This window comes from Podarcis filfolensis (genome assembly GCF_964270895.1).
Source record: "Podarcis filfolensis genome assembly, chromosome: 10".
NCBI lineage: Eukaryota > Metazoa > Chordata > Lepidosauria > Squamata > Lacertidae > Podarcis > Podarcis filfolensis.
The window spans coordinates 47,195,774-47,216,986 of record NC_139612.1 but is presented as its reverse complement, the minus strand read 5'-3'; the positions used below and the strand labels follow the sequence as shown (position 1 = coordinate 47,216,986).

Sequence of the window (21,213 nt, the reverse complement as noted above, 5' to 3'; positions counted from 1 at the left end):
CCATTCCACTTCGCGAGGGGGGAGCAGCCAGAATGCCAGACGCTTCGTGAGGCGGAAGTCTCGTGTGGAAAGACGGGGGGGGGGGAGGATGGGGCTCAGGAGTTCCTGAATTTCCCCCCTGGCCGGACTTTTGAAATCCATTCCTCTGGACTTCGTTCCCTGACGGCTCCGGATTGGTCAGGGCGGGCTGAAACTCCGCCCCGCGCTCTCCACATCCCTCTCGTGCCTCTTCCAGCGACTCCAGTGCTGGATGCCCGCTGTGAGGGAACGGAGGGCGAAGGATTTGGGGGTCTCTCACGTCACTGGCATCCCTCGCCAGGCTGTGTGGGGCGAGGGGGGACCGCTCTCCCCGTGTTGTGGGCGTGCCGGCAAGTTTGCTGTGTGGGAAAAAAAACCCAAGCTCCTCAGAAAGTCTTCTCTTTTTTTGTCCCCTCAAGATAAGGTAAAGTCCAAAAGTTTTGGTATTTGTATGCGTGTCACACATGAGGGGTGTGAGGCAGACTGGGCTGGCAAGGGGAAAGTGGAGCTGTGGGGTGGGGAGTGACATCGGGGGCCTTAAAGGAAATTGAGCTCTATGGCAACTGCTAATAAAATCCTCATCATCATCATATGAGAAGCAGGGAATAACGGAGGGAAGCTGTAATAGGAAAATGTGAATTTAAAGAGGCCAGGAGGAGAAATGGAAAGCAAGTTGTTTGCGGGATGGGCACTGGAAGGCAGTGGCGTAGCGTGGGTTGTCAGCACCCGGGGCAAGGCAAGTAATTTGCGCCCCCTAACCCGTGGATTTGCGCCCCCTAACCCATGGATTTGCCCTAACCCCAGATGTTGCGCCCGGTGCGGCCGGCCCCCCCTGCACCCCCCACGCTACGCCACTGCTGGAAGGAGAAGGGGAGAGACAATGTAAGAGAAAAGAGAAATGTAAGTAAGTTGAAAGGGGATTTGTAGATGGGGAGGAATGAGCAGAGAGGGAAGAAGAGATAGCAGGGTGGAGAAAGGTCTAAGGAGTCAAGAGGGAGCCATGTCACAGAGGAAAATGGGCACTGAAGCAGAAGTTGTGATGTGTGCGTGCGCCAGGTGAAAGTAGTTTGGATCATCTTTTCTTTGAAGGGTTAAGCAGGCCACTTTGCTTTTTCAGACAGGAAAGGGAATTCCGGGGGGGGGGGTGTATATGTGAAGGGACTAGGAAGTACTTTGATCAAAGTCTTGTGGCTCCTTAAAAACTAACAAATGTATTATGGCGTAAGTTTTCGTGACTACTGTTCACTTCATCAGGTGCATCTGAAGTACTTTGACATTCAAGATCAGATAAACACATACACACACACACACACCACACGTCACTTTGCTTTCAAGGCTTATGAGGCTGACCTTCCAGACTATTCTCCCGATCTGGGCAGGAAAACTGTCTCCAGCGGAAGGATCTTCTAGACTTTTGCTGGTTCCAGTTCCACATGGCTCAGCTGATATAGCTTTAAGTATTGCCTAGCAAGGGGAAATGGGCAAGGATTCGTTGCACTCAAAAGTGTGACTCCAAACAGTTCTAGTTCTGTTCTCAGACCACCTTGAACCATCTCTTTCTGCTTTTGGTGTGCCTACCTTTAGGGAAGCCAATTTGGGTTCTAGCTGTTCCAAGCAAGGAGACATCTGGATCAGTTCCCTTTCACTCTTATTTGAAAGAGAACTATCTCTGGTGACCTCTTTGAACTTTACCAACTCAAACCTGAAAGCCTAATGGGCAACTAACATGATACATTGATTAAGTTTAATGTGACTGTGGTGGGCTGGACAACAGCAAGCCAGAAGAATCCCCTAAAATAAGAGGCGTCATGAAGATGGTGGCCATTTCATGTTGTTCACTCTCTTCTTTCTTTGGGGTTCTTATAATAGGCAGGACTGGGGTGAAGGAAAGCTGGGTATCCAACCTGAGAGATGCTAGAAAAGTAGGGGGCAAGCACCTGTGCCAACCTGGTGTCCTCCTGATACGTTGGACTACAACTCCCATCAGCAGGGGCATGCAAGGAGTAGTGGCCCAAAACATCTGGAGGGCCCCAGGCTGGGAAAGCCTGTTCTAAATAGATGGCCAGTGTGGCAAATGCTGTAAAGGAATGGCTGCAATCCTATCCACCCATGTTTGGGAGTATGCAACTGTTGAACTCATTTGGACGAGCCAAGTAAATACGCTTAGGAGTCCACTGCACATGTGACAGATGAAATACATAGACTGAGGAGCAGAACAAAAGCCATTGTTCATCTGTTGACCACGAGAGCTTTCCTCAAACAAAGGCATAACTGGATGTTTGGCCTGTGAATTCTAGTGAGTGGGAAAGATTTTTGTTGTTTTCGTTCCAGACTAATTTGGTAGTCTCAGCAGCAGCAGCCTAGGTTGGCTGGAAGGAGAAAGAACGAAAGAGGGAGCAGAGCCAAAGATGGAAGATAAGGAGTTTTGTGGAGCCAGTGGCACATTGTGGTTTGGGCATTAGACCAAGGCCTTCTGGCTGCAGGGGAAGGGCACTGCTTGGCATTTGCCACCTGGGGCAGCAAGGACTCAAAGAGTTAGACTTTGAGCTTGTTGTATGTGTCAGGAATTATTTATTGTTTATTTCATTATATTTTTGTCCTGCCTTTCTTACAAGGAGCTCAGAGTGGCATACAGGGTACTTCCCCTCACAGCAACCCTGTGAGGTAGGTTTGGTTGAGAGAAACTGACTGGACTAAGGTCACCCACTGAGCTTCACTAGGAATGCAGGCCCAACACTCTAGACCAGGGAGAGGGAAGCTGTGGCCTGCTAGATGTTCACCCTCAGTGTTAAACCATGGTTTAATGTGATGTGTCAACCAGGCCATTGTACATTGTACACAAATAAAAGGAATAGGTTCCTACACTCAAACTCACAAATGGACTGGAGTATGAGGGACTTGGAGGGAAAGGGAGAGGACAGAAGAGTCAGTGCTTATCCCTGACTGTACAGTTGTAGAAATATCCCATGAACATGTTTAGGCTACTGTGCAAGAAATGAGAACATACACACCCAGCTTCCTGCAAAAGCTGCCATGTTGGTCAGCATGATGTAGAAGGTAATAGAAATATAGTATCTGCCAACTACAGTACATTCAGGCTTGCTCACTGGTTGCACTTGAATATGATGTAACGAAAAGCCTGAATGGGCAGCTCTAGACTGACTGGATGCAAGAGATGCCTGGTGCTTTGTACTTGATAATAGTTTGTGGAACAGGGAATTGCAGCAGGTGCATCTTTTTTCAAACATGCCACACTGTGACGAGACCAGCTGCAAAAATTACATTTTCTTCAACGTTGTCAAAGTTACAGGAGATCCCGTTCTCCCTTGGTTCTGGTCACTCCATGTGTCTACCTTAACCAGCACATATTTTTCTTAAAATGGTGTATATTACAATTCTGTACATTCCCAGTTTCTGCTCGTAGCCTGCAAAGATAGAAGGCTCCAGAGGAAGCAAGGCTCAGGAATGCATCCCCTTCTTCTGGAGCTTTTCAGGCAATGTGGTCCACTGATGGCTCTAGACTCCATCATTCCTGAACCTGGTGCCTTCCAGATGTTTTGTACACCAGTTCCCATCAGTCCCAGCTAATGTGGCCAAAGGTCTGGGATAATGGCAGTTGTACACTAAAACATCAGCACCAGATTTATGAAGGCTGTTCTAGGCAGTGGATTGTATCTCTGTGGTATATAGGGAATGGGAGAATTAAAAGCAAGATAAATTTTCATCAACAGTCCCTTCTTTTTTTCCTGAAAGGGCTCCTGTGCCTTTCATAGCTGCGTGACACACAGAAAATACAGCTGGAAATATTCTCAGCATGGAGATACGTTGATAAGAAAAGCCTGGGACTCTTGAATTTGTGCTTGTTGTGCAGCTGTGAAATGTACAGAAACACTGCCAGAAAAAAGTTGGCAACTGTTATTTACAATAGCTGTATTTTAGGTTGCCACTATTTGTTACTGGCAGGGCTTTGGGGCCTTTAACAGCTGCATGATGGGAAGAATTCAACTATTGCATCTCTGTTCTTGGATAAAACTATACCTATTGAATTTTGGCCCCTGCAGCTGTTAAAGATAGGAGAGCCTTGCCATAAAGAAGGTGGCAAAACTGATAGCACTTCTGATGAATTTTTTAAAAAATATTATTTTTATATTTGATTATTATTGATACATATTATCTATTTGTCCTGGATTTCTTTTTTGAAAAAGGAAGGTGGGCTACACATTTTAAAAAATAAATAAACATTGCATCTTGCATTCCTCACTAGCTCCTGTCAAGGGTATGAGAGAGTATGTTTGAATAAAGCTCATGTATTACCTCCCGGGTTGGGCGGGGGGGGGGAGTGGATATTCCCTTGGGGGAAAGGTGGTTGGGAGGTGGTGGCAGGTGGAGTAAAAAGAAAAAGAAATGGACATCACTTCTCTCTCTCTACCTGTCTCCTCATAATTCATGTGTCATCCATTCAGTCTCTCTCCACACACACAAACACCCATTCTCTCTCTCACTTCATTCATTCCTCTTTCATCTCCATCCATCCATCCATCATTCATTCATTCTCTCTCCCTGCCTCATCCCGAGTTTGGGTGCTGCGCCAAAGATGGTGAAGGGCAGCATGGGTGGGCTGTGGGTGGCCTACCTGTGTACAAAGTTATCAGTAAAGGCAAGCAAGCTATTTCTTCCATAGTGATGGAAGCCATAGTTTATTGGAGAGTGCACATGGTAGAGGAAGGTCCCAGGCAGAAGGGAGCACCATGTGCTTAAGACTAACCCCTTCCATTATTTAAGAAGAAGGCTATAGCACTGCTGGCACTGAATGCAAGGAGCAAATAGCAAATCCACTGGAGAGAGGGTGTTGTTGTTGTTGTTACTAACACTGCGATCCATCTTGTGATTTTTTCATGCTGCCTTCACCCCCATGGGTGACCACCACTTCTGTGTCCTTTTGTCAACAGACAAGTGACACTGGCTGCCCAAGGAATGAAGGGCAGAGGGTCACTGTTTTCTCCCCCTCCTGGGGTGGGAGGAGGGCCGTCAACATCTATCATAAATCCCAGTTTGCGATTTTTAATCTTTCATTTGCCAGCTGCGTAGATAAGAGGGCCCCTGAGTGAGCAAACAAGAGCCAGGGCTGGGAAGGAGACGTGGCCCTGGCATAGAGCATGGCATTCTAGCCTGCCTTGGCACCTGTGCTTTCCAAGGTGATCCGCAAGAGAGGGAACAAATGGAGAGGGGGGTGGGATGGAGCTCCTGGAAAGGCTAAGGGCAGGGCCGGCACAAGGCAACAGGCAAAAAAAAAAAAAAGGTATTCAGCTGAGAAATGGGCATAAGAGCATTTCTTGGGAGCCAGCTGAATGAAAGGAAATTTTGTACTGAAATCTGGCAACATGTCAAACCTGTGAACTTTTCGTCTTTGTTGAAATTTCAAACCCTGAGCAAAATACCCTTCAGAGCTGCTTCCAAAACATTTTAAAAATTGTGGTTTTCTGTTGTTGTTGTTGTTTTTTAAAAAAAAGTCAGGGCAATGAGATAAGGTGAACAGTTGAAGTCAAAACAAAAAAGCGTTATCTGCTACATGCAGTGAGAACCCGCCAGAATAAGAGTGCACAACAAGCAGTGAAAAACAAGTGAGTGGAGAAGCCAACCCACCACACTTCGCAGGGCAAGGTCAGGTGTGCCTTCATCTGGGTGCTGCTCCTTTGGAAGGCCCTCCCACCCCACTGAAGCAGGCTTCCCACCCTCCATGAGATACAGATGGGCCTCTCTCGATCTTAAGAAGCAGGCAGGGTGATATGGAAGGAGATGGTCCCTAAGGTATCCTGGACTTAAGCCATGCCAGGTTTTAAAGGTAATCACTGGTAACCAATGAAACTTATGCAGATATAATAAATTAGGAGAACTTCCACTCACCATCAAATTTTGTTTCAGACTATCTTGTTGGCCATCCTGAGCCATGCTAGCAGAGAGGGGAGGTAAGGGGGGAAGTTATTCTTGCCTGCTTATTGGAAGACCTTGTGCCTTCTCCACAACTGCTTGACCAACAATGTTGCACTAAATATAAACCATGAGAGCACTAAAGCATAACAGGCAGAAAACCTCACCCACCTGGTGGGGCATCTGAGTTGTTGTTGTTTAGTCATTTAGATGAAGTCCTATTTAATGGGCCCCATGGAGCACAATGCAAAAAGTGAGCTTTTGCTACACAAGTTGGCGACAAGAAGCAGTTGAGCAAAGTCTCTCTTCTGAGGTTTTCAGTTTCAGACCATCTCAGCTCAGGAGCCTCACCTTCCTTTCTGTCTTTTTTCAGAACCTCTTACAGCAGGAATCCAGGATCAAGGCATTTGACTCTGGCTCTGGCGACCTGCTGTCCCATCTGTTAGCCAGCTCCCATACCGGTGGGAGGTGGAATAAGAGAAGCCGGGAGAGAGAAAGAGCAGGCGGAAGAAGAGTTAGCGGATTAGCATTAATCCTCCAGCTTTGCACACTTCCAGCCAGACAGGAACAACGACCGGTGTAACAACAGCCTCCTTGATCACTGCTTCTCCTCCCTCTGTCCAAGGAGAGAGAGACAGGGGTTCTGGTCTACACACATCTCTCTGCATTCCTGAAGGCCCAGACCTAGAAGAAACAAATTAGCCTGGTGGCTTCCTTAAAGCTGTGAAGAGGCGCTGTCTAAGGGATCTACAGAGGTGGGTGGAAATCAGGTGCCCACACCCAGCTGGAAACCTAGAAGTTCCACGACAGGTTGGTCCTGAATAGGTCGGAAGAAAGATCTCTGAAGCAAGAAAGGAAGCAGAGGGACAAGTGATGGAGGGATCCTGGACTGTGACCAGTCACTGAGACACAAACACCTCCAGAGTTGTGCCCACCTCTCTTGAACGGCACCTCGCTGTATTTCTGAGACAGTGTTTCGATAAACGGGCTAGGAGATGAGTCTTGGGAAGCTGCCGGTGATTGGTTGGGTGTCTGGCTCCCACAGCAAGCGCCGTCTCAAAGTGGAGCTGACCCCGGACATGATCAGCCCACCACTGGGGGACTTCCGCCATACCATGCATGTGGGTCGTGGCGGCGATGCCTTTGGGGACACTTCCTTCCTCAGGAACCATGGCGGTGAGGAAGCCAAGCCCAACAACTTCTTTGCTCGGACACTGTGGCACGTGAGGAGGAGCCCGCTAAGGAGCCGAGGAAGCAGGAACAAGGACGAGGCCTCTCCTACGCCCCCTGCCATCTCACCCATCATCAAGAACGCCGTATCACTGCCGCAGCTCAATGAAGGAAGCTACGGGAGCGATGGCTTTGGAGTACCCTTTGCCTTCAAGAGCACTCCCAACAGCTTCTCTGGCTATGGTAGGTGGCATCTGGTGGTGGATTGGTTTGCCTTGCTTCACTCTTAGGTGGGCAATCAAAACAATCCTACACATATGCAAATACTTCTTTACTGAATACGTTTGAGATTTCTGTTTATTTAGGAGTGCTGTGCATGTTTAAGGGCAGCATGCTGAATTTGGCCTCTTCCGTAATAGTACAACTATTCCTCATTGCTCTTTCTCTATCTATTCCATTAAATCTCTTTTCTTCAGTTGTTTTACTTGTTACAACACAAGTCTGCAGCTTGCTGTACTAACAAATCAGTACTTTCTCCTGAGTCATTGCAACGTGTCCAATAAACAACATTAAATGACAGGCTTGCATTTAAGTTGTTCCACGGGCATCACCGGCAAACATGACTGTACATATGTTTAGGTCTAGAAGACTTTTAAGTGAGTAACATAATATAAAATAAAAGCTAAGGAGATAGAAGGTTTTTGGTTGGGACGTAGCTCTCCAGGACTCTGAGTGTTTTCATAAATCTCTCCCCCCCCCCCCAAGCAAATGGTAGCAAAGCATTTAAGTATGCGCCATAGATCTCATCCATTTCCTTGTGATGGCTTTTCCAATATACTTCCACCAGTGTACAAGCAGTGATATTTCTGCCAAGTCATGCAATCCCAGAATGCACTGCACATACTCCTGGCACCATTAAGAAGAGGCTAGAAATAGCTACGTATGTTTTCTGGTCTACCCAGTTCTCCACAGAAGTCTGAAAGACTGATGATGGGAAACATGGTTTGGGAAAAAACAAGGGAAAAGGAAAAGAAGGGGCAGGGTAGATCTCTCATTGCAACCATACATGCTGTTAGTGAATATTACAGGAAAGCAAAGCAAAGGCCCTGGATATTTTCAGGAATGACTAATGTTTCAGAGACGTCTTATTTTCCTCAGAGTAAACATTAGGTCAGTGCAGTGCATAGGGTCTTCTATAAGACAGCTACTGATTCTTTCTTGTTTGCTTGCATACCTCTACTACCTTGGCTTATTGACTTGCTTATTACTTTTCTCTCTCATCTGTTTCTTCATTGTTTACTTTAGATCAAAGTGCTACTCTCTGATGTCCTTTGCTGGTTTCCTTCCTTCCTTCCTTCCTTCCTTCCTTCCTTCCTTCCTTCCTTCCTTCCTTTACCATGTTACTAGCAAATAAGCAAGCTTAACTTTGCAAGAGCTAAACTGGTAGAAATTAGAGCAAAATAATCAAGAGCAACAAGATCAGCTTTGCAGACATCATGAGCAAATCAAATTAGATTAAAATGTACAAGCAAACCAGGAGAGAAAAATAATTGATGTCTGCTGAACTGTGAACAGTAACAGACAGAGTTGTGTGTGGCACCATGGCTCACCTGACCTCTGGTTGGTCACATTGCTGCTGCTTACCAGGAAGTAATGGAGGAAGGGAGAAGTGGGTGGGTGCAAACACACCAGCAGGAGTGCTGGATTGTCCCTGCCAGTGTGTTTGCACCATGTTGGCCTTGCCACTGCCTCACGTCTCTATGGTAAGCAGCAGCAGTGCAAGCAACTGGAAGTAAGGTGAACAGCAACACCCAACCCCACCATCTGCTGCTGACTGCAAATGATGACAGTATGGAGCATCCTAAGGGGAGGATAGTGCTATTGCTGTCCTTGCTAGAGTTGCCAGGTCAGGTCAAGAGCATCCCAGACCCTGAAATTTCAGGGCCCAAACCAGAGTCCTTGTGGTGGCCCTTGGTGGTGTCATAGAGATGGGTCCTGGAGACAAAGGTTAATTGGGAGAGGAGAGGAGAGGAGAGTAGGGCAGATGCACACACAGAGCGTGTCTGTGCTATAATTTGCAGCCAGCTCATGCCAGACTGAAAGCTGCATGCACCATCTTCTAATTATTATTATTATTATTATTATTATTATTATTATTATTATTATTATTATTAAATGCAGCCTTGCCCACTTGGAGATTCAAGCCTTTCACAAGCCCTTCAAGTCTGGAAACTCTAGACCTCACTTCTGCCTCATCTGCATGCTCAGTGTTATTTGTGAAAAACCCTGCACATTTACAAATTGTACCTCTGGAGAAGACAGGTTACCCCCAACTGGCATACAGGACATATGTGTGTATCATTTGCATAGCATGGAAAAGCTTTTCACAACTTATGCTGAATGTGCGCAGTGCATGTGAGTGAAGATAGCATTAACACTTTCGCTTTTAAAATATATTTGATTTGTGATTGGAATCAAGATATGTAACGAGTCTTGCTTGTCATTGTTCCCATGTAAGCCATACTGGTAGCCTTTTCAGCTTAGAATTTTTTAAAAATAATAATAATAATATGTGAGACAAAAACTGGCTGGTATTTTACAGTACTGGTATTACTTTAGGGGTTAGTAAGTGTGGAAGAGAAGGAAATAAAAGATGGAGAAAGAAATCTAAGGCTTCAGTTCTGTGCCCAATTGTTTTAGAAGTCTTAAATGTGCAAATGCAGTGGAGATAATTTCACTGTCACATAACCTAGGATTGGGCTGTACATCGGTTTCCTGGTTTGTCCAGTATTGTCAGATAGTCATGGGCATGTAAGGTGATAGTTAAATAATTTGGGAGCAGCCTTGACAGAAGCTCTGGAAAAGCCTGTCTTTTTTGTCTGGAGTCTGGATGTTTGTCTCAGGCAACAAATGCCGAACATGCAGCTGTTAGGAAATAGGACTGTGTGTGTGTTTTGGGTAAGGAATTTACAGCATGTTTGGCAGAGGAGAAAGGAAGAGAGCGGGATATGGGGGAAAGGTGACAGTAACATGGGCCCTGGAACAGAGAGTATTGAATGGAGGGAGAAGCAGACAGACAGGGTGCAATAGGGCAACCCTGCTCCATTGGCAAAACGCATTGCCTGGTTCACCTAAAAGGGGGAAACTAGACCCTCCACTAACCAGCATAAGTAAAGCTTCTAGCCCTGTGGTGATCTGAGCTCAAAGCTTTGCATAGCAGCTAGCCTGACTTTCACTGCTTAAACAGAGACACTGCTTCCTCTGTCTAGACTCTGCATGCCCGATACGAAATGTCCACACTGCAGCATTTGCACTGAGGTGGGACTAGCAGGGAGGTGAATAACGGTCTCTGTTCTGAGCTCCTGTTGCTGCAGAATGGCTTTTCCCCAGCTGCCTGGCCCCCTCTAGCATTGCTGGCGCCTGCCTGGCTTTCATCAAGGCAGAGAGCAGGGCAATGCTGCCCTCTGTCGAACATTGCAAGCCATGCAGCAGTTGCCGCGCACACATCCTTCCGCCCCCAGATTTCTTTATATCGCCTTTTCTTTTCACCCAGATTAATTCCAGCTTTATGAGTAAAGGAGAAGCCTGGGTCAGTCATTCAAATGTAGACCTGGTTCCCCATTCTCTCCAATTCATCCAGCCAATATTGTAGTGCAATCAAGCCTGCAATCCCATTGCTTGCTATTTATTTGCGGCGCAGCCAACCCTACGATTTCATCACTCAGGCCAAATGTCCCTGGTGCAGAATTTGCTCTGCTCTTATCATAACGGTGTACACAAAAGACTGAAGGTTATTCACAAAGGCTATTAACTTAAAAGTGATCAGCATCAACATCAAAGTATCTTTAAACCAATGAGCCCCACACTACTTGTTGTAGCACTTGAGAGGGACTGGAGAGTGCCTTGAGTTATTAGGCAGTTATTGGATCGCCCATCAGTTTATGCCCAATGGATCTAGCAAGGCAGCATTCATCCCCCTCTTTCTGCCTCTGTATGGAAAGTGATAGTATCCTGATAGAGGACACAGCCCACCCTACAGCTGACAGGCATAGAGGCAGGGGTAGCCAATGCTGTGGTTGGACTCGCAGCTCCCATCAGCCCCAGCCAGCATGGCCAACAGCTGGAGTTTATGGGAGATGGAGTCCAGCAACAGCTGGAGGGAACCACCTTGGATACCCTTGGTTTGGGGTGATGTAAGAAGCATCCTTCTTACCCCCCCAAATCTTGGTATTTCACCCCTGAGCCATGACTGATTGGGCAAAGGCAAAGTATTAACTAGCCTGCCCCCTAACTCCAAGGTAAACACCTTCCTCCTACCGTTCTGGGAGCTGACTGAATAAATGATGTGTTTTTGTGAAAGTACATTGTGCCTCAAAGGTAGGAAAACACCCTCTGCCCTGGTTTTTGAAAGTTTGGGAAGCTCAGGCCACTGAGTTTTATTTGCCAGAGGATAGAAAAGACAAGCAAGAAAAGTGGTGTGCCATTATCATACTGAGATGTCACATATTTCCTCTACTCTCTACATCTGATAGAGACTCTGTTGGAGGGAGGGAGGATACCGGGTGAGCTCAGGGATGAACCATTTGCTCTTAGCATCGAGAGCTGCTCATTGGAACTAGCTCATAAGCCACTGAGCTGTGGCTAATTTGCATATTTTAGTTGCATGCTATTAACACAACGTGCATGAGCATAGCAAATGTGAATCAACATTAGCTTGACACAGTGCGCTCCTTCTGCGATAACCTCATCCTGAAATTGCCATCCTCTGATGCAGAGAAACCTTGACTAAGCACTTGAAAAGCAGCAAAACTGGGTCTTGGAAGCCATATCAGTTGTCAAACGTAATAAATGTGGTCTTCATTCTGACACGCTTGCTTAGTTTTCACCCTTCTTTTGCTATCACATCTGTTAACATCTCTCCAATTGTGAGGGACAGAGACTCGCAGGGTTTTAAAAAGAAGGATTGGGCCACACAAAACAGCTTTCCCTTTCCCTGGGATACTGGGAGACGAATGCTGACCCATCCATATGTTTTGTATGATATATGGATAAGAGGATTGCCATCCTACACCAGCCTTCCCCAACCTGATTCTCCCTAGAAGTTGTTAGATTACAATTCCCGTCCTAATGGATGTGGGGGTGATGGGTGTTACATTCGAAAACATCTGAAGGGCACCACATTGGAGAAGGCTGTGTACTGCAAAGGACAGGTTCTCCCATGCTTTGTTCTGACCATTGCTTTCACTGCCTTTTCAGGAGTGGAATCTGGATTCTGCACCATCCCTCGTGTTCCTCGCTCAGAGAAGACCCAGGAAAGCTCCCACCGTGCCGAATCAGCGCTGAATCGCTCAGACTCCTTGCTGTCTTTTCGCCTTGACCTTGACCTTGGCCCCTCCCTGATGAGTGAACTCCTCCATGTCATCAGCTTCCCGGGAGATCACGGCCGCAGCAACACAGAAGAGGAGGAAAGAGGGGAGGGCAAATTTTCAGCCTGCAGCGACACTGCCTCACCTCTTTGCCCAGAGGACACCAGTGGGGAGGACTCATTGCCCTGGAGACCAGGGTCTCTTCATGCTAAAAGTGAAGAGAGCAAAACTGCATCAAGCTTTTGGGTTCGCTCCGAGGCCAGTTCACCACTGGTGCAATCCGTTTGTGCCAATGGGGATTTTCATTCCAGAGAGTCGTCGCAGGAAGGGTCGCCCTGCTCTAGGGGAAAGCCCTCTGAGCTGGGAGCAGTGCCGAAAGAAACCCACTGGCAAGAGCACCAGAATGGCTGTGACATGGAAGCAAGAGAATTCAACCGGGCAGCCCAGGTTTTAGCTTCCTACCGCAGCCTGCAGCAGCGAGAAGAGCCAAGAAACCAAGCCTCATGGGAAAGCCCAGATGCCAACATGTGGCGACTGAAGGCTGAACAGCAGGAACGCAAGGCCAGATGGCACCACAGAGTAGAGGAGGAGGAAGACGAGGAGGAGGAAGAGGAAGAAGAAGAAGAAGAGTTCTACAGAGATGGAGCAAGCATTGCTAGGGAGGGGCACAGTGATTCCTTTGACTATGTTGATGAGGAGGACGATGAAGTTAAGGTCTGAACAGCTGTAGATGCTCTCTTGTGACCTCCCATCACACTCCCAGGAGAGACCAATGTTAAAGGGAACTATGCACCTTGCAGGCCGACTGGTGTGTGAACTCACAAGGTTAGCCTTCTTTGGAGATGTTCTAGATGGTGATAGGCCAGTGAACGATGGAGCTCAATTACCTGCTTTGCTCTCCTGCTCCTCCTTCCGGCTTTGGTGGTCTAAAGAAAGGAACAGAAGTACAGCAGAACCATACAAAGGAGATGGCCAGCCTTTGTTGGCTCTTTCTTTGAGGTCATGGCTCTGCGATGCAGCCAGCATTTACAGGTGTTAATGAGTTCACATTTCCCTTTAACCCCATTGGCTGACTGATTCTGTCACTGCAAATTGTGCCATGACCCCTCCATGGCCCGGCAAAAAGAATTTATCCTTAAGGAAAGAGGGGGGAAACCAAGGAGACCCTGCACACCACTGTCAAACAATTATAAGAAGGGAAGTTTTTTGAAAAAGGAGCAAACCTGAGGTCTAGGTGGAACAGGAAAAGCCACAAGTTGCTAGGCTTCCTTCAGTCCCAATGCAACATTATTCACCTATCAGGAAATACTTATGTCTTCTGCTTGAGGTAAAGATCACAGTCACTAATCTTCCAGTCCGATATTCGAACATCAAACCATCCAAGATGTCCTCTTTCCTCTGCTTATAAGGAACACCAGACTTGGATTGGATTTGACCTCAAACTGCTCCATCCTCTTTGGTGCTCCATCCATTTCTTCATTTACTGAAACCTGGATTGGACCTGGTCTGTTTATCCTTCCTTTTGCATTCTATTGAGGAAATGTACATTTTGGTCTTCTATGAGGTATCACTCTGAGCTCATTCCAGGGAAGCCTATCTATGAAGTTGTTATTCACCCTGCTTCCAGGGATTGCACAGGAATTGAGTTCAGCATCCTCCATTTTGTGTAAGTGTAGGAATCCAATTCACAAAATGGGAGACAGAGGGGGGCCTCTTTTCACCCTGCTCCCTGGGTCTCCTAGAGCAGGAATAGGGCATGTAAGGCCCATAAGCCATACCTGTTGTTTTTTAACTGTGTCCCCAGCACTCACAGCCTCACTGCCATTGTGGTAGCTCACCCACAGGCTGCTTGTTCTGGAAGAAAAGCACTTCTCAGGGTATAGCTGGGTGGAGCCCCTCAGTCTGCCTTAACATGCCTAACTTGTCTCACATGGGGAACATGTGGCGCTCCAGATGTTGGAACCAAATTCCCACCAGCAGTAGCCAACATGGCCAATGAGCAGGATGATGGGAGATGGAATCTAAAAACATCTGGTTTTCCCCACCCCTGTCCTCAAAGATGTGGCCTCAGGGGCCATTCAGACAAGCACAACGGCATTATCGAGTCCTCAAAGACTGTACCCCACCTCAAGTTTCACTAACAAAGTGGGGAGAAGTACATTTGAAATGTACCTCACGGGAAATATTCTCCCACAGCAACAATTTCCCACCCCAGAAAGAGTGAATATGGTCACGCCTTCTCTTTGAGCTGGTAAATTACACATAGGGATGCTTTTGGCGGGGAAACACCTCATGTGAAACATGAGGTGGGTCACTCTGAATCCTCTCATGAGGCACATTTTGAAGAGGTCGTCACGAAAAAGGCTGGGGGTTGTTGTCATCTTCTCCTAGCATAGTAACAACATAAGAATCAGGCTCCTAAGTCCAACTCTCCCCTTGCCCCCCACTCTGCATATTTTAGGAGATACTCATACACAGCCTTTTTCCAGCCCTGTCTGCATTTTTCTGTGGTCAAATCACTCTGCTCTCAAGAAACTATTTAGATGATAAACAAAAGGGATGAGGCGGATGCCAAAGAGCGAACGCTTGGTATTCAGAGGACATGCCAGCCATGAGGAAGAAGTCATTGTGCAGCATCTGATATGGCTGCCAGTAAGAATCAGAATGCATCACACCACATGATTTCCCATAGAAATCATGTTTAGAAAGACCCAGGAAGATGCATTTTTGTTCCTCTCCCTCCCTGACCCTGTTACTGCAAAAAGATTCCATAAAGTTTGTTCTCTTGGTATCTAGCTCGGTTGACTCAAGCAAACACCAGTCCAGAGTAGGGTCTCACTGCCCTTCTACCCAGTGTTTTTGAGGGACAGATAAGGCAAAGGAGTCTTTTCTTTCCCATAATATATACACCCTTCAGGAAGTCTTTTCTCCACAATTCTGTCCACCAAGGTCCAGTATTGTATACTGTTTGTATACAGCTAGTTCTGTCTAAGAGCGTTAATGATTAGAGCACACAGTTTCTCCAAGGGCTTGGGGAACCCTTGTCTGTCCTTTCCTCTCCTTCCTGGTGCCTCTGCTCAGCAAGGGGTGTTGGATCACAGCGCTCCACGTGTCCTCTGGTTTAGATGCCTCTTGGCATTGCAGCTTCTCTGGAATGAGCCCGTTTTCCCCGACACTCACACAGAGAGGTTTTTGTGCCAAGGCAGAGATTTCTGGGGGATGAGGTCACACAACTTGTCCCTCACAGCACTCTGATTGTTCAACGAGCTGGCAGTGGCTGGAGGAAGCCCATTGCTGCAAAAGCTGCCAACGAGATCTATGTGGCAGGAGCAGGGAGAGGAAAGCAGGAAGTAACAGCAGGAGTATAATAGACAAGCACTGTGGAGGAAGGCTTTGCCAACGGCTGTTCCTCACTCCCGTGGGTTTTGACTTGCTGACCTCAACCCACTGGTGGCCTGAGGAACTTGAAGAGTTGCAGTTGCAGTTATACATAAATGGCATTTGTGGGGAGATTCAATACTCGGCTCACACTGGTATTCCAGGGCTGGTCATCCTGGTGGTTACTGCCGGGTTCTAGGAAGCACTGGGTTAAATCTAACAGCCAGACTAGATGTACCTTTGCATTTAACATGCACTTTTAAAAAAAGGAAGCTGCCTTATACTGTCAGATAATTGGCCCACCAATCTCAGTATTAGCTCCACTGATGGGTAGTGGCTCTCCAGAGTTTCATTTGGTGTTTCTCAGCACTTCCTGGGAATGCCAGGGCTTGAACCTAGAACCCCTGCATATGAATTTTCGCACTGAGCTACAGCTCTTGTAGTCAAAGGAAGGTGTGCTCCCAAGGCAAACAGCAGTTTCAAAGGATTTTTTTTGTCAGGACAACAGCAGGGAAAGAAAGAGTTACTCTCCTCCACTCTGCCTGCTGTTGTCCCAGTAGTTATCAGACATACACACCACAGCTGCTAATTGCATTCTCTCTCTCTTTATATATATATATACCGTATTTTTCGCTCTATAAGACGCACCAGACCATAAGACGCACCTAGTTTTTGGAGGAGGAAAACAAGAAAAGAAATATTCTGAATCTCAGAAGCCAGAACAGCAAGAGGGATCGCTACGCAGTGAAAGCAGCAATTCCTCTTGCTGTTCTGGCTTCTGAGATAGCTGTGCAGCCTGCATTCGCTCCATAAGATGCACACACATTTCCCTTTACTTTTTAGGAGGGAAAAAGTGAGTCTTATAGAGCAAAAAATAGAGTATATAAAACAATGAGCATGTTAAATGCAACGGCACATTTAGGAACATGACTAGTTTAGGCCTAAAGCAGGGATCACCAACTTCCCGCCCCCCCCCCCCAGCCTGTGGGCAAACCAGAGAAAACTGTTGCTGCAAGGCACCATGCTCACACCAAAACCAAGCACACATAAATACATGGCAACTACACACACATGCAAACTCCCCCCTCTGCCAGCAATTAGACTTGGGGGGGGGAGTGTTGTTGCTTCCTTTTGCAACCCCAGTGGATGTAATCTTACTGGAGAGTGAGGATGGGGAGGCAAGAGTTAACCTTCCCTCCCCAAGCTCCAATAATCAGGATGATCGCTTTCCCACCACAACGATTAGGCGACTGTATTATTATTAATTAATTAATTAAATGTTTATACCTCCCTTCTTCAGAACACCACAGGGCGGTTTACAACATAAAAACCCATAATATAATAGTAAAAGGGGGAAAATATGAATCTTCGAAGCCTAATTGTGGTACAGCTGTGTTTGTAGCTTTTTGGTGGTGGTGGTGTCACAAACCACCACAATTAGCCTTGGGGAAAAGCATTTCCATTGGCTTAATTTCAGCAGGCAGGGAAACAGAACCTTGTGGGTGTCAGTGAATGTGTCGGTGGGTGGGTGTGGGTCCATGGGTGTCATGTTGGCAACCCATGCCCCAAGGGATTGACGGTGTGTGAAAAGCCAGTCATCCATTGGAGCTTCCATAGCTTCCTGGCCATTTTTCTATATGTTATAGGGAAGCAGAGAGGAGACCTTGTGTTGCTTGCTCTTGACAAACATCTCTCCAAGATCTTTCTGGTTTATCTGATAAGCTTCAAACCAAAGATTCCCCCCTTCTATGTATTCCTTGCACTTATTACTGTTCTCAATATTACAATTTTTATACACATATATTATATACTGACTGGTGATGTGGTAGTCTTTTTTCCCCCCCTTGAGACTGGGACAACTTTAGGGATCTAGAATAAGGGTCCTTGGTTGCAAGACCCACCCATGCACCCTACACGAACATATCACACCCATTCAGAGTTCCTCCTGCAGTTTCCTAACAACTGAAGTCTCCTTCCTTAGGCTATTAAAATGGTGATGAGACTGGGGATGAATGAATGACTAATCATTTTACCAGACTCCTAGGAAGAGTCTGATTGGACAGCGTTCTTTGGTTGTGAGTCTACATGATGCGTCAGAGGTTGGTTGCCCAAATACTCAGAGTCACAGAAAAAGCATTCTTCTTTCTTGCAGCAACACAGGCCACAGAATTCTCAACCTCTTTTTGCCTTATAGCCAACCTAGTTCACAAATGTTAGCAGCCCCCTTGAAAAGCATCTTTCGCAGGCCTCAGCCTTTGTGTTTGTTACCCTGACTTCCTGAATCCGTGAGTTTAAAAGGGAGGAGATGCATTTAAAAAGATGCATTTAAAAAGATTCACAAACACAGATAATTCACAATCCCATTTCAGGCCCACCACCAGCTTGGCCCAATATGTGTATTTGTAGAACGGTTCAACGGCATGTATTCAGTGCTGATTTTTTAAAACATATTATTTGGGGGGTGGGGAGAATTAAGTTTGCAGTCCTCAGAGGAACAAGTATTATGTGGGCTGGTAATGTGCAAAGATTCGCTTCTAGATGCAGAAGGCCAAACTGAAATGAATTGATGTGAAAGTGCGAGACACACTTGAGTGCCTGTAATGCTCCAGGTCACAGCAATTTCTGGGCTTCATCAGATGTTTGCTAGATGCTGCCTGTGGCAGATGATTGCATGAAGGACACAACCTGTCAAGGGTTTTCATTGTGTAGCAATTCCACTCCCCCTCTCCCAGCTTGAGGAAGATAAGATATGGCAAGGCCTAGTTAATGGCTAACCTGGCTGGAATTTCCCTAGAGATAAAAGAGAAGCAAAGATAATATAAAAGGAGGACTCTCTCCCTTGATGTGATTCAAAGCACAGCACCTGGGTGCCTCTTTCCCCAAACTGAAGGTGTCTGGTACCAAGATGAAGCTGTTTCTGCATCAAACCACTAAGTTTAGGCCATGGGTAGACAAACTAAGGCCTGGGGGCCAGATCTGGCCCAATCACCTTCTAAATCCAGCCCACGGATGGTCCGGAAATCAGCGTGTTTTTACATGAGTAGAATGTGTCCTTTTATTTAAAATGCATCTCTGGGTTATTTGTGGGGCATAGGAATTCGTTCATTTTTAAAAAAATTCAAAATATAGTCTGGCCCCCCACAAGGTCTGAGGGACGGTGGACTGGCCCCCTGCTGAAAAACTTTGCTGACCCCAGGCTGACTGGTAGAGAAAGGCCATAGAGCTGAAGCTTGCAGGACAAGCTACACTTTTGAAATTCCCTCTTCTACACAGCTATTAAAACCTGTCCTGTTTTTCACCTGACCATACTAGTCTGAACTGGTACTGTCCGTTCTTACCACTTCATCCTGACTGATGCAGATGTTAGACCTGCACACAGTTATTTCTGTTGCTAGGTTTTAAACAGAAGAGCTAAGGCAGCGGGAACCATGGAATGGTTGGATTTGCTGCTTGGCACCAGTTGAAGGGTTACCAGTACCATGCTGTTCTGTGCCATAGGCAAGGCTAACTACTTACATCAGCCCCCATCCAATCAAAACTGCCACATTTATTTTAAATTTCAAGAATAAAAAATACAGCAGTCTTTGGTTATCTTTCTCAAATGCAAAAGAAAATGTTTTAGCAGGCAAATCATTATGAATGATTTTGTGACCTGTGAGTTCACAACATTTAAGTCTCTTAAAAGTTTCAGTTTCAGGCACATCGAAACCTCCCTTTGTGTGCCTTCTCCTTTGCAGATTTTGTCCCCAATGCCTTCAGGTCAAGTGCTATGGCTTGGGCATATTCAGTTAATACAGTTGCTAAGCCAAGTAGCCTCTTTTGCAATATTGTTGAGTTATGTAACTTTTTAATAAGCTTGGGCTTTAAGAAAATGTTCACTACTTGCCACTGACACTGGAAGTATAAGCAGGATCCTTTAAGCAACAGAAACATTAGGCACATTATACAGGTGTTTTTGTTGTAGTATGAAGAGAAGTACTCATTGTGGCCACATGGACTGTGGAAATCTTTGAGTTGTAGATAGAAGTTCACAGCACAGACCTTCCGCATCAATATCATTGTTTCCATTGTGCATCAGTGACTTTTCCAAATTCTTGCAGACCTTAAGTAACATTTTCTTTTCTTTTTTAAAATTATATTTTATTAGTTTTCCATACATTTATACCACATTAACAATTTGCATTAAACTTTTCGGTTTTTTGACTTCCTTCGGCTTCTCTGCCAATCATTCAAATTCTAATTTTTTTAAATACACATTTCCAAATTTTAGTATTGCCTTTATACCTACCCCCCTCTTATATTTTGCTTTTTTACAATATTTCTTATTCTGTTACAGAGCTTCTTTAAATGCCACTAACGTTATTCCGTTATCACTTATACATTCCCAGTATTCTGCTAATTTTCTCCAGTCCTCGATGAATTTTTGATCTCGTTGATATCTAATCTTCCCAGTCAGTTTATCAAGTTCTGCATATTCCATCAGTTTCGTTCTCTATTCCTCCAACTTTGGTATTTGTTCTTGTTTCCATTTCTACCTTAAGTAACATTTTCAATAGATTTTTTTGTTGATACTTTATATAACATACACGAAACCAAATAGGGAATAACATTGGACTCTCTCTGCAACAGATTGTTATGGCCATGTCTAAGACAGTATAGCAGAAACCTACTTTGAATTTCTGTTTTGGATCTTGTGGTGCATCTTCTTAGGCCTCACCCTCAAACTTCCATTTCTTTCTCCTTTTTCTAACTTGTTCTGTCTCAAAGTTTGGTAGTATTTTTAGCTCCTTTGCAATCTCAGTAGCATCTCTCAAAACTTAGCAGGTTCACTATAATTCAAGTCAGGCACAATACCATCTTCTTATGCAGACTTCGCAGCACTCTCCCTTTTCTTGACATACTCTTTTCCCTCTGAGTGTTTTCTATAAATATCTCCCATTTGTGAAACTTCTGCCTTAGAGTTTATATCACTTGCAATAGGAGCACCACATCCAGCTCCCTCAGTGCTTGTTTTAACAAGGGTATCGTCATACTCTTGTTCTTCAATTGATTTCTGTGCACAAAGGTATTTCAGGAAGAACCCTCTCGCTTAGATTCCTCCGTAGCTTTTTCTCCCTCTCGTTTGCAGTACTGAGCTCCAGATGGTGGATTGTTTTTCCCCAGCCATAGCTCACTAGAAAAAGGAACACATTTCCTTTCCTTTTCTTTCTACACATAGTTTTTATTAAATCTTTCTAACGTTTTCAAACCAACTACATTGTTTCGTAAGTTGTCTTCCCACCTTCACCCCTGAAGTATTTTTACTGAAACCTCCACAGTGTTTTTGCTCAAAGCTGCAAAAGAAAGGGAAAGT

The 21,213-nt window shown here is 45.7% G+C and overlaps 1 protein-coding gene across 1 annotated transcript; it reads left to right on the top strand.

Moving 5' to 3' along the window:
• Nucleotides 1-238: 238 nt before the first annotated feature.
• On the top strand, nucleotides 239-17,674 carry CDC42EP1 (CDC42 effector protein 1). The gene is made up of 4 exons (XM_083573960.1): nucleotides 239-442; nucleotides 6,320-7,359; nucleotides 12,373-16,483; nucleotides 16,741-17,674. The coding sequence occupies exons 2-3, from the start codon at nucleotides 6,942-6,944 to the stop codon at nucleotides 13,200-13,202; spliced, it is 1,248 nt and encodes a 415-aa protein (XP_083430086.1). The 5' UTR covers nucleotides 239-442; nucleotides 6,320-6,941; the 3' UTR covers nucleotides 13,203-16,483; nucleotides 16,741-17,674.
• The last annotated feature ends 3,539 nt before the right edge of the window (nucleotides 17,675-21,213 follow it).